Consider the following 13308-nt stretch of genomic DNA (forward strand, 5'->3'; position numbering starts at 1 on the left):
TTCATTCACGGGATTTCTGAGGGCGAAATTCTAATGAGAAAACTTATAAATGTGTGAAATGTCATCACGATAACAATATGTTATTTTCGAAATAGCCAACAGATTTGAACTTTAAATTAATGCTTCGTGCAACATGTCGTACTAAGTGTATAAAAAAAGATTAAATGCTTTTGATTTTGAATATTCATGCAAACACCGATCACGGGAATACCCCCACGTGATAAATTCTTCCGCAGCGAATGGAATTGCAAATTTTAGCTGATGAGTTTTAGATCAGTGTGATAAAAAAATTAATTTCAAATTCTTCGTCACATTTCACAGTGTTATTCCAATACTGAGATAATGATATTAATGCAATCCACGTGAAAAATCGTCAATTCCAATTTATGGAAAAACTTTTCAATTTGTGGAAAAACGAGATGTGTCTTTTATCATTGTTCCGTCAACATTGCCATTTGCCATTAGTGTCAGGTGTTTTCTCACTTTGCGTTCAATTTTGAGATCACGAGGCAAGCATCTCACGACTACCGCTGCGTGAAGTTCACTTATATAGCCAAATACGTGCAGTGCAATTTAAATATTACGTTTCCATATGCCATTGCATCCTCTGCAGTGTAAGCTACCCGACTAACATGATGAAGCAGTGTGTTTTTGTAACGATTTTTTTTGGCTGTGGCGTCTTCAAAACACAATTATCCATCGATCCAATGTGAAGGATAAGCAAAATCGACAGTTTGATAAACGACTTGGTTAAATCCGATTTATTTGTGACTCGATCATTCTGTCTGCTAAGACACTGAGTCAAGGCATTTCCCCACCGGAACAAGTTCGGTAAAGATTATAGGTTTACCTTGTCCGTCCGCCCTTCCGGCGTGCGTGCGTCTGATTGAGACAGTTTCTCGCAGATGGGAAGTCGGGTTGTTTTATACGGCGTTATACCCTTGTCTTACACATACATGAACGATTTCTTCTATCTCTTATACATTGTAAAATACTTCGGCCATTGGTGCCATGACACTCTACGTGTACTATACTATACATGTGCGTCAATTATTAGAAATCATGTGAACATCACGTTATTTTACCACTTATCTCGCAGTTAAAAGTATTTAGGCCAAGCCCAATACACGGTCTTTTTTTATTAAACAAAGCCCGCGCTCACACCTCGGCCTGAAGTCCCTTTGTTCTACTACCTAATCAAATGGTTATCGGGACAAGTCTTGATAACATCGACGCCCGCGAAACAGCTTTCATGGAAGTCGATAGGCCTATACACCTTTCCAGAAATGGGGCGCTGAGTGTCCGAAATAGTGATGTCATAAGGGGAAACTAGGCCTTATGGTGGAGGGACAAAGGAGATGGTCATGGTTGACCAACACACCTGAATGCCTTTAATGACGGACAAGGGGGAAAAAGTTAGTTCCGATGCAAGCCACCAATTTCGGGAAGCATATATACCAGCAAGGGCAATAAACATAATGGTGAAGGTACATATATATACCACTGCACCAAAGAGTTGGCGTTTCAAATGTCGAGATCCTCACACTCCCGGACCAATTAGTAATTGAACTACAAGTTCGTGTTACTCTCAGTTGGTGCAGTGACACTCTCTGCTCGGGTTCAGTCTGCTTCAGATGGTCGGAACCATCAGTAGGAATGCGATCGGAACAAGTTACAGGGTCAATAGGTTCAATATAGCAACCGAGAGGACGACTACGAGTTGTTTTGAATGTGAAGATGCTACAATTATTGATAGCGCTATAGCTACATATTCGGATTAATCAGCAGCGGGTGTCTTCGAGTGGTAAATGGCGTCGCCGTGCCCCTCATGTCTTCGTGTCGCGGTTCTTCGTATGATTTGAAGTATTTGCGTGGAAGTTAGTTTGACATCGGGTACATCGGTCAATGGGTTGATGTTGTTTGGTATTATAAGGTCAAGAAGACCCTTTGATAAGACTTTAGAACAATGGGAATCTATACCTAGGTGCGCGCCGACTATGTTGAAAGACAATAGACAGTGTATTGAACCAGGCCTGAATACTTTTAACCGCAAAGTAAAGGGCCAAAATAACGCAATGCTGCGGATTCGTGAGATCGAAGATGTCTCATGATGAATGTAACCACAGGATACCGAGCCACTTAACGGAAACCACAGCTGCGCATTCGGATCAATTAGCGATCGATCTCTCCGAGTGCTCAACGTATTACCCTAATTCTGCGGCGTAACACTTCGCTTTTTCTGCAAGTAAAAGGAAATCCGGATTTGGAACAGGATCTACATCAATTTAATCATTGGCGTAATAGCGGATGATGGATTCGAACTTCGTGATCGTGCATATTGATAACCATCTCAACTTGAGGAGCACTAGTTTGAACTCGAAAATGTCCGCTTTAAAACTTGAACTGAAACCCATCCATGACAATCAGCATCAATTGTCGTATTGAGCAGTATTTTTTAGGAATTGATACTGAACTGACATGACTGGAATTATTGGTTGTTCGCCAGACGCCGCGAGGATGGTACTTAAATGTAGACCAAAAAACGACCGGAGGCGGTGGCAGAGCTCTTTGGTAAAATGGTGGCTTCACTCAAGTGATGTTTGGTTAGACAACCAATACCGACAGTGCGATATCAATTTCCATTCTTTTAAAATTTCGATTCTATATTTGTGATTTTAACTCCTTTTCGACTGCTTTCATATTTTACATCAACCCATCATGCGGTTATGTTTGCCGGACCATAACCGCTGCAGTCAAAACGAGGCTCAGTGGGCGCATAATGCATTATACACTGTAAACTGTGGCTCATTGTAAGAAAGATGTTATTAAATTTTCCGATAAAAAGATCAGACATGAACTTTTGATATGCGCAAATCAGTGCTTTGAAAAGGAATTAGATATCGATTCACTACTTGATTAATCGGTGATGTTAACTTATTCCCATCCATTTTCATGTAAGCCGTGTTTTCAGTAATCATTCAAATTTTAAGACATTCATTAGTTCGTGTCATTAAACTCTAATGTCATTTAATTAATTCGAATGGAGATTAATGGACCAACGCGAACATTTGGTAATAACTCGCTCTGAATTGCATACAGATGCTGAATAAAGGTCCCGATAGTCTCCTATCAACTCATTAATCAACTGGTGAATCCTAATTTTTAATTGAATCGAACTTTGAATTCAAAAGGGATTGGAACAGAACTAGAAAATCACTTTCTACTTTGATTCAAAAATCGCCCCAGGAGCTAAAACTAATCGAGCGGACCGAATCAAGATACAGAGCTTGGTCTCATTTTTCTATCAGAAAGATCTTCCATCAACTATGAATTGGAAAATTGTCACAGGAGCTAAAACTACTAAAGACCGAATGGTCTAATAGTAATTTTTCTTTAAGAAAGATATAGTAATGTGGGTCTGCGGATGGTCATCAGTTCTTTATAAATTGGTATAGGTGTTTCATTTAATCTAATTCGTTTACTCCTACGTCACAGCTAACGCAAAAGCGATTACGTATATATCCGTTTCTTTTTACAGGTATGAGGAACTGCTTTTTTTCGATGATGAAAAATCTCCTTTGTCGCAAACAAGATTTGGTAGCCCATATCTCTTCTGTTATCAAATCAATGTTTTTTTTTAGTGCCGTATTTCATGAGAAGTTGTCATACTTTGGCATTTTTAGCGCCTTAGTGCAATGGCCCATGTTTTCGTATAGACGCCTGGATCTTGGTTCGTGTTGATTTGTGCATCTGCCGTTGACGTGGTCCTCTAAAAAACATGGAGTTGCAGGCTAAAGGATGCTGTCCGATTTTATGTGGACGCCTTTATAAACGAAACTGTTGCACCATTCCGTCGCCAGGGACAAACCTGTCATGGCTGGTCTTCGTCACGTTTCTATACGACTGACTTATTCAGTCGAAGGTTGCTCCTGCTGTAGCCATCGTCGTCGCGAGCCTCGACCAGTGAAGGGTGTAGGGCGGGGCGGGAAGAGATTATCGATAAACACAACAACTCAAAGTTGTTTTAAAGTATTAAACTTTTTAATCCGTTCTTTGGTCACAGTCACCTCAGGTGATTAGAGTCCGCTTGGCGTTTCCATTTTCCGGCGTCTTTTTAACCACATGTTATGTAAAATGGCAATTCAAAACTTAATTCTTGAAAGTTTTGAAAGGGGATGGTTTGTGGTATACTGCTTGTGGCATTTGGACGATTGTTGGAAGAAAGAAGATTATTACAGGCCCGCTAATTCAAGTCCGTCGCTATTTGCCAGTGTGGCCACTGGTGAATTTCTGCCGTTGCATTCTTTGCCGTCACTATACATACACTCGACTCGAAGAAAAATTCAAATGTCAACGAATGTCGATCACAGGCGTGAAAATAACGATGTAGTTCTTTTCTCGAGAGCATGTTGACCAACTTGAAATTTTCCTTCCGGGTCAAATATGTGTAAACTCCATGCAAAAGCATGTCCCATATTCGCCGCAACTCCGTTCTCGACATGCTGAAGTTTACCGCAATGGACGTTAGAGGACTTTCTATTTCGATGGGTTATGTTGGGAGAAGTACTTAAGTGTGCTTGAAACGCCTTATACATGTATGCCGAAAAGAGGGCGATTGCAAGGTTTATGAGTAAATGAAGCCGAAAGAAAAGGCCTCGCTTCACTTGGGTATTTTTTCGCTGTGGTCGGCAAAACTACAAAATTAAGGTGCCACCTGCCCAGCGAATACTTGATATCTAATTAAATAACCGCTCGGGCCAAACGTACTCTTGCCGAGGCGGTGTGACCGCTGAGGAAGAAGCGTGTAATCAGGCATCTGGACAGAGAACGAGCAACTACCTGCTCATGTATTTACACCAATCAAAGAGTACATGTAGGCTTTTCGTGAAGATAAACATCGAAAGCCTGCCAGACAGATGTAACAAAAGTGGCGCCCCCCACCCCCACCCCCCCCCCCACCCCACCCCCAACCTCGTACTTATTTGCTCAGTTGGCAACTTTGAAACATTAAAACAAACATCAGCCGGCTCCATCCTTTGCTACAGATGGTATTCATTCTATGGAATACTTCAGTAATAATTAACATAATACTTCCTGAATAGTCGCTAATTAACTTTTTATTTGACGGTAATTAGTATCATTTGTGTTCTTTTACAATGTCGGTGAGCATTCGGGTGTGAACAGTGTCCCACAGGGATGATGCGGAACACTTGCGGCTGATGACAAGCTGCGACCGTGTGAAAGAGAAAATCGCCTGCACTGTATACAATGCATTTTTCTTTTCGGCGCCGTGGTCGGCCCAGCTTGACCACGAAGTGTCTTTCCACACACTAAACTTCTCTGGTTTGGCAGAGTAGGCGAATGTTCTTCTTTACGATTAAAGATAAATAAAATATAACTTTGTATTTATTATATGATATCGCGAAGACAGAATAAAGTCATCCGATGAGCGCACATCAGTGATAGTTCCAGTTAGTTGTAAGATGTTGTCTTCCCGATGTTTCGTAACTCATTTGGTCAAAGTCAGCCTTGTTTGAACAATTGTTTTCGGCCACAATACGTCAGAAGAGATTGAGACTTCATCATACACTTAACTTCAAAATTTCATTTCGTGTCGCGCTGGTTCTCCTTTTTACGATGCGTTCATTGAAAGTTGACGGTCTCAGAAATTAGATGATACAGTGGTGGCATTTGTATTAAGAAGAGTGTCATCCTGTAATAGAAATTAGGAAATGCTCAGAATAATTAATCCTGGCATAAAAGACGCCGGGTTACATGGAACTTGCCAATAATTCGTAATCCGAACACAATATGTCACAAAAACTCTGTCGCACCGGGGTGTCCTCCAGAATGTTATTGTCCAGGGAGGTTTATCAGCAGGGTGGCCCTTTATTCCGCGCACCCTAGCCAACAATACCAACGATTATCCTCACCCAATGGGGCTAGCGATGTTTGTACAGGGTTACCTGGTGTTGCTTGGACATTGTCAAGGGGTAGGCTACATGTCGCGGAAGATTGTACGCACGGGATTAGGAGTTTTGGTCAGAAGCCAAGAAAGGTAAAGCCACAAAAAGGGTCTCCGTAGTTTGAGGCCAGCAGGCGGCGTGGCAAGACGGGCGGGAAAACTGTGCGCAACAAATCCGGCGACAGATTCGGCCGAGGACGGACTTTCACACGGACGCCGCCGCACTGCCGGGGAGACTTACCGTACTATCGACTGTCTGCTTGTGGGACTTCCTCGCGGACCCGGACTTGTCCCTTTCTATTCGGCGGGAAACCGTAGGTGTACACGCAAAACTCGACATTTCCCGGTGTTACCGAGTGTGACGTTACTTATAAAGCCTGGCCCACTTTTCTTCGAGCCACTCAGCGGGCATTCTCGGCATTCGTATCGTAAATGTGGGTCAGAGTGTGAGAGGCTTCGATTACTTAGATCAACACGCGCCTCCAACAGAAGCAGGCGAATCCATCGATGCAGGAATCTGATTGACGATAAGAACAATTCAGATGGACTTTCATTCACACAATTGGTTGGAATATCGTACAGTGTGCATTATTGTCTGATTTAAACAATAACTTTTGGCATTCCACACATAATATCGTCCTGTTTGTCATATAAGGCCTCAAGCGCTTAGAAGTGTCCTCTATTCAAATATGATTTATTCTGGCGGAGAATTCGTTGATATCAAAAATTGTCCATGCGTGGTCTTCATTTATGATCTGAAGGACCATTGAAATGTTCTAAATTCAATCTAAAACCACTACATGTTCAGTCGCATTGACGACGTACGGCAACTGGAATCCGGAGTATAGGCATTAATTGGTGATCTTCGGATTGAATTTGATCTTGACTGCTACCGATCTTTGAAGACAGTATCTCATTTGCCAGACTTACTCAGGTGCCCGTTTTGCTTTGGATTTCAAGAAAATTTGACTACTACCGCTTTTAGATTGATCGACTACACGCTATACTTTGTACAATATACGGGCCCGTATATACACGAAAGGGTGGTCTAAATCAAATTCAGGTTTTTTTAACGGATTATTAGCAAAGACTTATTACCTTAACACGGATTAATGGTGGCCGCAATGTCTCAGCCGGTCTCTCACGTTCCCCCCGGGCACGGGGAGGCACACATCCCTGGGCGGCGACACACAATTAACGGAGTCCGACGCAGCAAAACTGTGGACTTCAGCAACCTCAACGGATACGCCTCGGAGGACAACGGAAGAGGGGATTACACGAAGCAGCGTTCCATCAGTTTCTGCAATGGGGTGACCGATTTTTCTCACGGGATGCATCGGATTGTTGAGGAGGATGAGAATAGAAAGGGAACGGACGGGCCTTATCACGCTAGGCCCGCGCGGGCTACCTATGATGAGGGGCCAGCCAAGCCCCAGCGCCGGATCTCCGACACGGCAATGCCTAGAGACTACAGCTACTCTCCTGCGAGGGATGTTAGGGAGTACACCCCGTCACCGACGATCTCCCCTTACGGGAGTAAAAACAGTATTGATAGCGAACCCGAGAACATTAGCGTTCAAACCCCGCGCGGCAAATACATCCTCATGCGCTCTTCGTCCGATACAAAGGCGGTACCAGACCGGACTCTGACTCGTCACCGCAGGATGAGCCCGATGGCTTTATTCTTCATGCCCCTAAATGGCGGCATGTCAAAAAGCTGCGACGCTGAGCTTCTTCGCGAGCCGTTACGCAAGCAACCGCCTCTGTACCGCCAAGCCTCCTTGGAGGAGCAAGTGCCCGTTGACACTGGAACCACTAAAGAATACGTCTACCTCCGCGGTTACAGTCAAAGCTCATTTCTCAGCTCATCAAACTCTTCTAATGGCAGCTCAACTAAAGTTGTGAAGCAACAAAACGGGTATTATTCTGACTCTAGTGAAGATCTATTGGGTAGCAGCCACGGTAGCACGACCAGTGGCAGTGCTATCAATGTGAACGGTTCGAACAGCACATCCCGGCCAAGCGGGGAAGTGCGGTTACAGCGGTTGGTGGACACACTCGGCTTGGCCGAAACCCCACGCCGTAATGACACACCTAAAATGGATTACTATAGCTCCGATGAAGATGAAGATGACCATGGATTTCTCAGTCATAATTCCTTTGCCTCTAATTCGTATCCTTCAGCTATGCACAAGGCCAAGTCACCGTCAGCCACCAGGAGGATCCTACCCAAGAAATGGCGAACGAAAACGAAGTTGTTGAAAAGTGTATGGACCCCGGAGGTAAGTTGCATTTGAATTACATTCTTTGTAATATCTTAATTGATAAATATCTTAATTGGTAAATATCTTAATTGGTAATTTATTGCAGATCTTGGACAATGCCTTTCCTTCACCATGTTTACAGGGTCTCGAAGACAAGATGTAAAGAACTCGTTACTGAGGTATACTGAGACACCAAATCTACAGCCGTCACCAACCTTTCGTTTTCGAGCATTTAGGCCTATACTGTATACATTCCTTTGTGAATTCATATACACACACGTGTGCTTAATTATTAATATCCACCTGGTGGACTTTTTGCCTCTGTAAGAGTATTGTGTGTTGTGGTCACAAAGGCAAAATAGTACAAACAGCAATGAATTTTTAATTTTTGGTGTACAGTTCATAGAATAACAAACTTGCCTTCATGCAGGTAGCACAAAGTCTTTACAACTCGTACTGAAGCAGCTGCACTAATATTTTATGATTATGCATCTAGCACTGTACTGGTAATGCGATGTTGGCCAAATTTGTTGAAATTCAAGGCCGCACTCTCAAAGCATTACAATATTTCAATCGTATTTCATGTCAAGAATGGACTTGAATAGCATTTAAATCCAGATTATAAAAGTAAATACAATAGGAATTAAAGTCTTAAACCGATATGAATAAATGATTGGCCACAATTTCTTATGGAATTGGTGAGCACCACCACGATTTCAGTCTTCACGTTAACATTTTTAAGGGCTAACCCTTTTAAAATTAAGTTATGAGCATCTTTAACTGTTAGTGTACTTAAAATACACTTGCCAAATAATTTCGAGTATTTTTACGTCTAGTTTGAAATCTATGCATGTCGATTTAGATACATCATAGTTTGATAGTCAGTCCGATCAAAATGGTTTTTTATGGTATTTGGTAAGGTTTCACGTTTGAACTGTCGAGTGCATGTCCTTTCCATGTGACACTTGATTTCAAGAAACATCTTGTTGACAAGAAACCTGACAGTTAGACCTGGCGCTATTTTTATTTGGGATTTTAATTCAATTCAACATTTTTTTCATGGCACAAATCATATTTAGACGAGATAATACCCGAACATTAAAGAATCAAACATCAATTGTCATTCTCTAAATTCAATTTTAACGTGTGAATGGCGTTTATTTTTTGTCCCAACAACTTTTACCTACAAATTTGAAAGGAAGTCTATAGGAAATTCTAAACAACGCAAAAGGCTTAGAAGTAAGGTACAAATGCAAATAATTTCATAACTTTTCAATGAAAAATTGGAAGATTTTTGATAGGGATTAAGGGGGTTTAATCCGCGTTACAACAACGAATACGTTACTTAAACATCGTGAAAGACCACAAGAGCACGTGAATATAAATGCTTCATTAGTACTGCTTTTCACTCAGAAAATGGTAGGCCGCTCGGCCTTGTGCTGTGCATCGATCCGGCTTGTTCCTCTCGAAATCCTTCTGAGAAATTTTGCGATTTGAATTTCACAAGAAGAACGCAATAACGTGCAAGAATGATTTTGAGGTCACTCTTTCAAATATACATCACACAATAGCATATACATGACATGAATGTATTTTGTGTTGAACTCATTCTAAAAGGTCAAATCCTTTGATAATACCTACCTGACAGAAAACTATTTTGCTACAAGTTCATGTACAAGCATTTTGTCCATTAATGCGCACAACTTAACATAACTTTACGCCAACTTATCTATTACTCTTCCATCCCCTGTTGGCATTCAAACTTTCGCTCGATTATGTAATTCCATGTCTTTTACGATCTCTAAAGGAACTCCTTGTGTGTTAACCTGTTGAACGAAATGTGGACTTAAAAATGAACAGAAGTTAGCGAACTCAGAAGTGTCATCTCGTTTCAATAGGATTTGAGTGTTGGATGAGGTAGTTTTGTGAAGATGTCACAAACAAATCCATGTTACGTCGTGAATTGGTTCAAGTGTCATGTAAAGTTTGCTTCGTTGTGACAAAATGTTTTCCACGCTTGAACAGTGCAAAGAATCTTGAACTGCCCAAATTAAAGGTTTCGATGGCAGCATACTGTAATTATAGCAGTTTGTGGTGAACCCCTAGTTCAAGGGCAGGTGAATGCATCCTATTTGTAACATGGGGCATTGGGAATTTATATAATAGGAAAGCTGGTACAATTCTTGCCCTGGTACAATTAGCCAATGGCCTAGGATCTCATTAGTTTCGAAAGCAAACTCCCATTTCTTAATAGCAGATCGCACTTATAGTTCAGAAATTCGTAGCTGGTGCGAAACCATATTTTATCCATTGTAAGGTCGTTGTCCCAATTTTGACACAACTCAATGAATACAATTACATGTATATACAAGAAGAATTTCTGTCTCTACCATGATTTCAACACGATATTGGACATAAATCATTCAAACTTGAATATATTTTGACATACATGTATTCAAGTTCAAATTATCTGTGTCTTTAAAAAGGTTTGAATGTTGTGGAGTTTTAGTTTCTTTGAGACACTTGACCCACATCGTTCTCAAGAAAACCATTACAACACGAGGGCTTTGTCAATATTTGTGGAAGGGCAATATTTCAGCTTGTGGCAGACATGCTACCGGGGTGTATGGTGTAGACTAGAAAGAAACCGTTCTCGTCAAATCAATGAAACGGTGAAGGGCGCACTTAGCCTTGAAGTCTTGTTGCTTTCTTCCGAGTCGATTCTCTCCGGATGCAACTGTTACAGAACAATATCAAGGTGTTTAGCTAGCTTTTAGAACCCCTACAGAGTCTTGATCTGATATTTGACTAATGGGGCCATCCTATTGTCACGGTCACGTTCCTTGGCTGCAACCCCTGGATAAGTGGCTTAGATCACGGACAAACCTGATGAGATAAGCGACCCAACAATGTCACTAACAATACCCATGATCCTTGAGTGAGATAAGAGGCAAATTTTGGTCAACAGATCCCGCTAAATAGGTAAGGGCTCTTATCAAGATGTTGTTGGCAGGGTTGCGTGGAGGTCACTGATTTCGGACATCTTGGCTACAAAGGATTTCAATCAAATTCTATCACATTGGATTGTTCATTTGGAGCTTTAAAAGCGACCGAAATTATGCCCAGGCATTTGGAGGTCTTGATCATCATTTCATAAGTTGCACGAATGACATTTAACAGGAGTATTTATTTAAGTGAGATTTATTAACAGATAAAAACCGCATTGTCACTTTGAATGTGTTGGAACTGTTATTATGACAGGGAATTCATGCAATATCCTGTGCATTTGGCAAACAAAAACACGACATGCAAACAGCTCCGCAGACGAAACCGTCAAAGAAACTAGTTATACAACTGTTTGGCTTGGCTCAAGGGCATGAACTCCATGGTAAAGAAACCTGACTGCAATAACAAGATGAAACGTATGACTGAAAAAGAATGTAACGTTCAAATAATAAAAAGGATTGACATGAATGCATTGTTGTTGCTCAATTCATTCAAAAGTAAGAAAGTAAAATCCCTTAAAATTTGAAATTTGAAACAATTCGACAAAACTTTCGTTCCCATGGGCGAATCTCACACGCCTTTCGGGATTTTTATCACGCTTACAACGATATGATAGAAAGACGATTGAATTATGTTATCAAAGTCTTCAGTAATGGACGAGTGTCTATCTCTCATTACGAGATAAATAGTTTCCCTACGGCCTTGATTGTGCGGACACCATACAGAATTCGAGTGAGTGCTCCTCATATTCTGCAACACGGGCGAATATTTGTCGAATACTGCAACAATGATGTCTTGGTTACAAGTATCAACAAGCGCATAAAAGAGAAATTAGCACTTCCTTTGTGCAAAGCGACACTTCAATTACTTGGCCATCACGTTCGATCTCGTTCAAAAGGTCATGTGATACCAAATCGATACCATCTTCCCTTGTCAATCATATTAGGTTCAAGAGTTTAAATCTCAAATTCAGTTCGGTTGATTAATTCATGGAGCAAAAGCTTTCTGCAAGAAGCTAAATAATGATTAAACATTATTCCATTACTTGACATTGGTTGCCACCTTGTCAGCAGGTTCGTTCGTTGATAAATGGCGACTTGGACATTGACTGACAGGGGGCTGGGCATGCTGTGGTGACGGTCGCGGTTCAGTGCACATCGTGAGATGATATGATGACAACATTGTGACACACGGAGTTCAAGGTTATAACTAACGAAAAAGTTAGGGAATTGGGAAGGCAATGGCTTAATTCAACATCGCCATCACCATCAACATCATCGATTTGTCGGTGGCGTAGTTATCCTGTTGATCTTTGCCTTCAGCATCAGTTTGACTATGAAAACAGTTATGTGTTGAATGAAGCGCGTGTGGTCGAGAGTATACAATAGTAATCATAGTCCCGGATTCTTGTAGGCGAAATGTAAATTTGAGAATCCGAAATAATTGAGCTTTTGCACTCCTTGACAACCCTAGTCAAATTCTCACACAATCATAGTAACAAAAGCTGACGGTAGTTACAGAAGTCAACTCGAAATATGATTACAATAGCCACAATCACTGATGTGACACTGGCGACGCCTCTACATACCTCACAACGATGTTAAGATTCCTCCTAAGTTCAAGAGGTTGTCTGGCAATTTTAAAATTATAAAGATACACGAACAACGAACAGAAGTAAACATTACATTTTATCTGCTCATAATCTAAACATAACTTTACTTACAATAGAATGTTACAAATGTATATTGTTTGACATGATCGTATACACTTTGATTGGCCATCTTGCTTCCCCTTTGGTGGTGTATGAAATGTCAGTCTTTGTACAGGCTGCGTTAGGCATGTCAGGACAGCTAACAGTTAATGGCCAAGGCCAGTACAGTGGAACTTAAGGCTATCGGTAAAGCAACAGACCTTCTGTCGTGGCCGCTATACATCATGTCAGAAGTCCAAGGTTGAAATCAAAATCCCTGAGAGTGAGCAGCAATGAGAATTTCAAGGCCACAAGGCCAGTGAGTGCGCCAGCAGTATAAGTACACTTCACCGACAACAAGGAATGAATGTGCCAAATACATG

The 13308-nt window shown here is 41.4% G+C and overlaps 1 protein-coding gene across 2 annotated transcripts in view; it reads left to right on the forward strand.

Annotated features, from left to right (window-relative positions):
• LOC135493386 (rho GTPase-activating protein 6-like) overlaps positions 1 to 13308 on the forward strand; it is a 55406-nt gene that overhangs the window by 20710 nt on the left and 21388 nt on the right. The window contains exon 3 of one of the 2 annotated variants that reach the window (XM_064780708.1): positions 8150 to 8247. In XM_064780708.1, the coding sequence (XP_064636778.1) occupies positions 8150 to 8247 (98 nt within the window). Of the gene's footprint in view, positions 1 to 6329; positions 8248 to 13308 lie in introns of those variants that run through there. The other variant, XM_064780706.1, reaches the window with a different exon arrangement.

Source organism: Lineus longissimus, chromosome 9 (assembly GCF_910592395.1).
Source record: "Lineus longissimus chromosome 9, tnLinLong1.2, whole genome shotgun sequence".
Classification (NCBI taxonomy): domain Eukaryota; kingdom Metazoa; phylum Nemertea; class Pilidiophora; order Heteronemertea; family Lineidae; genus Lineus; species Lineus longissimus.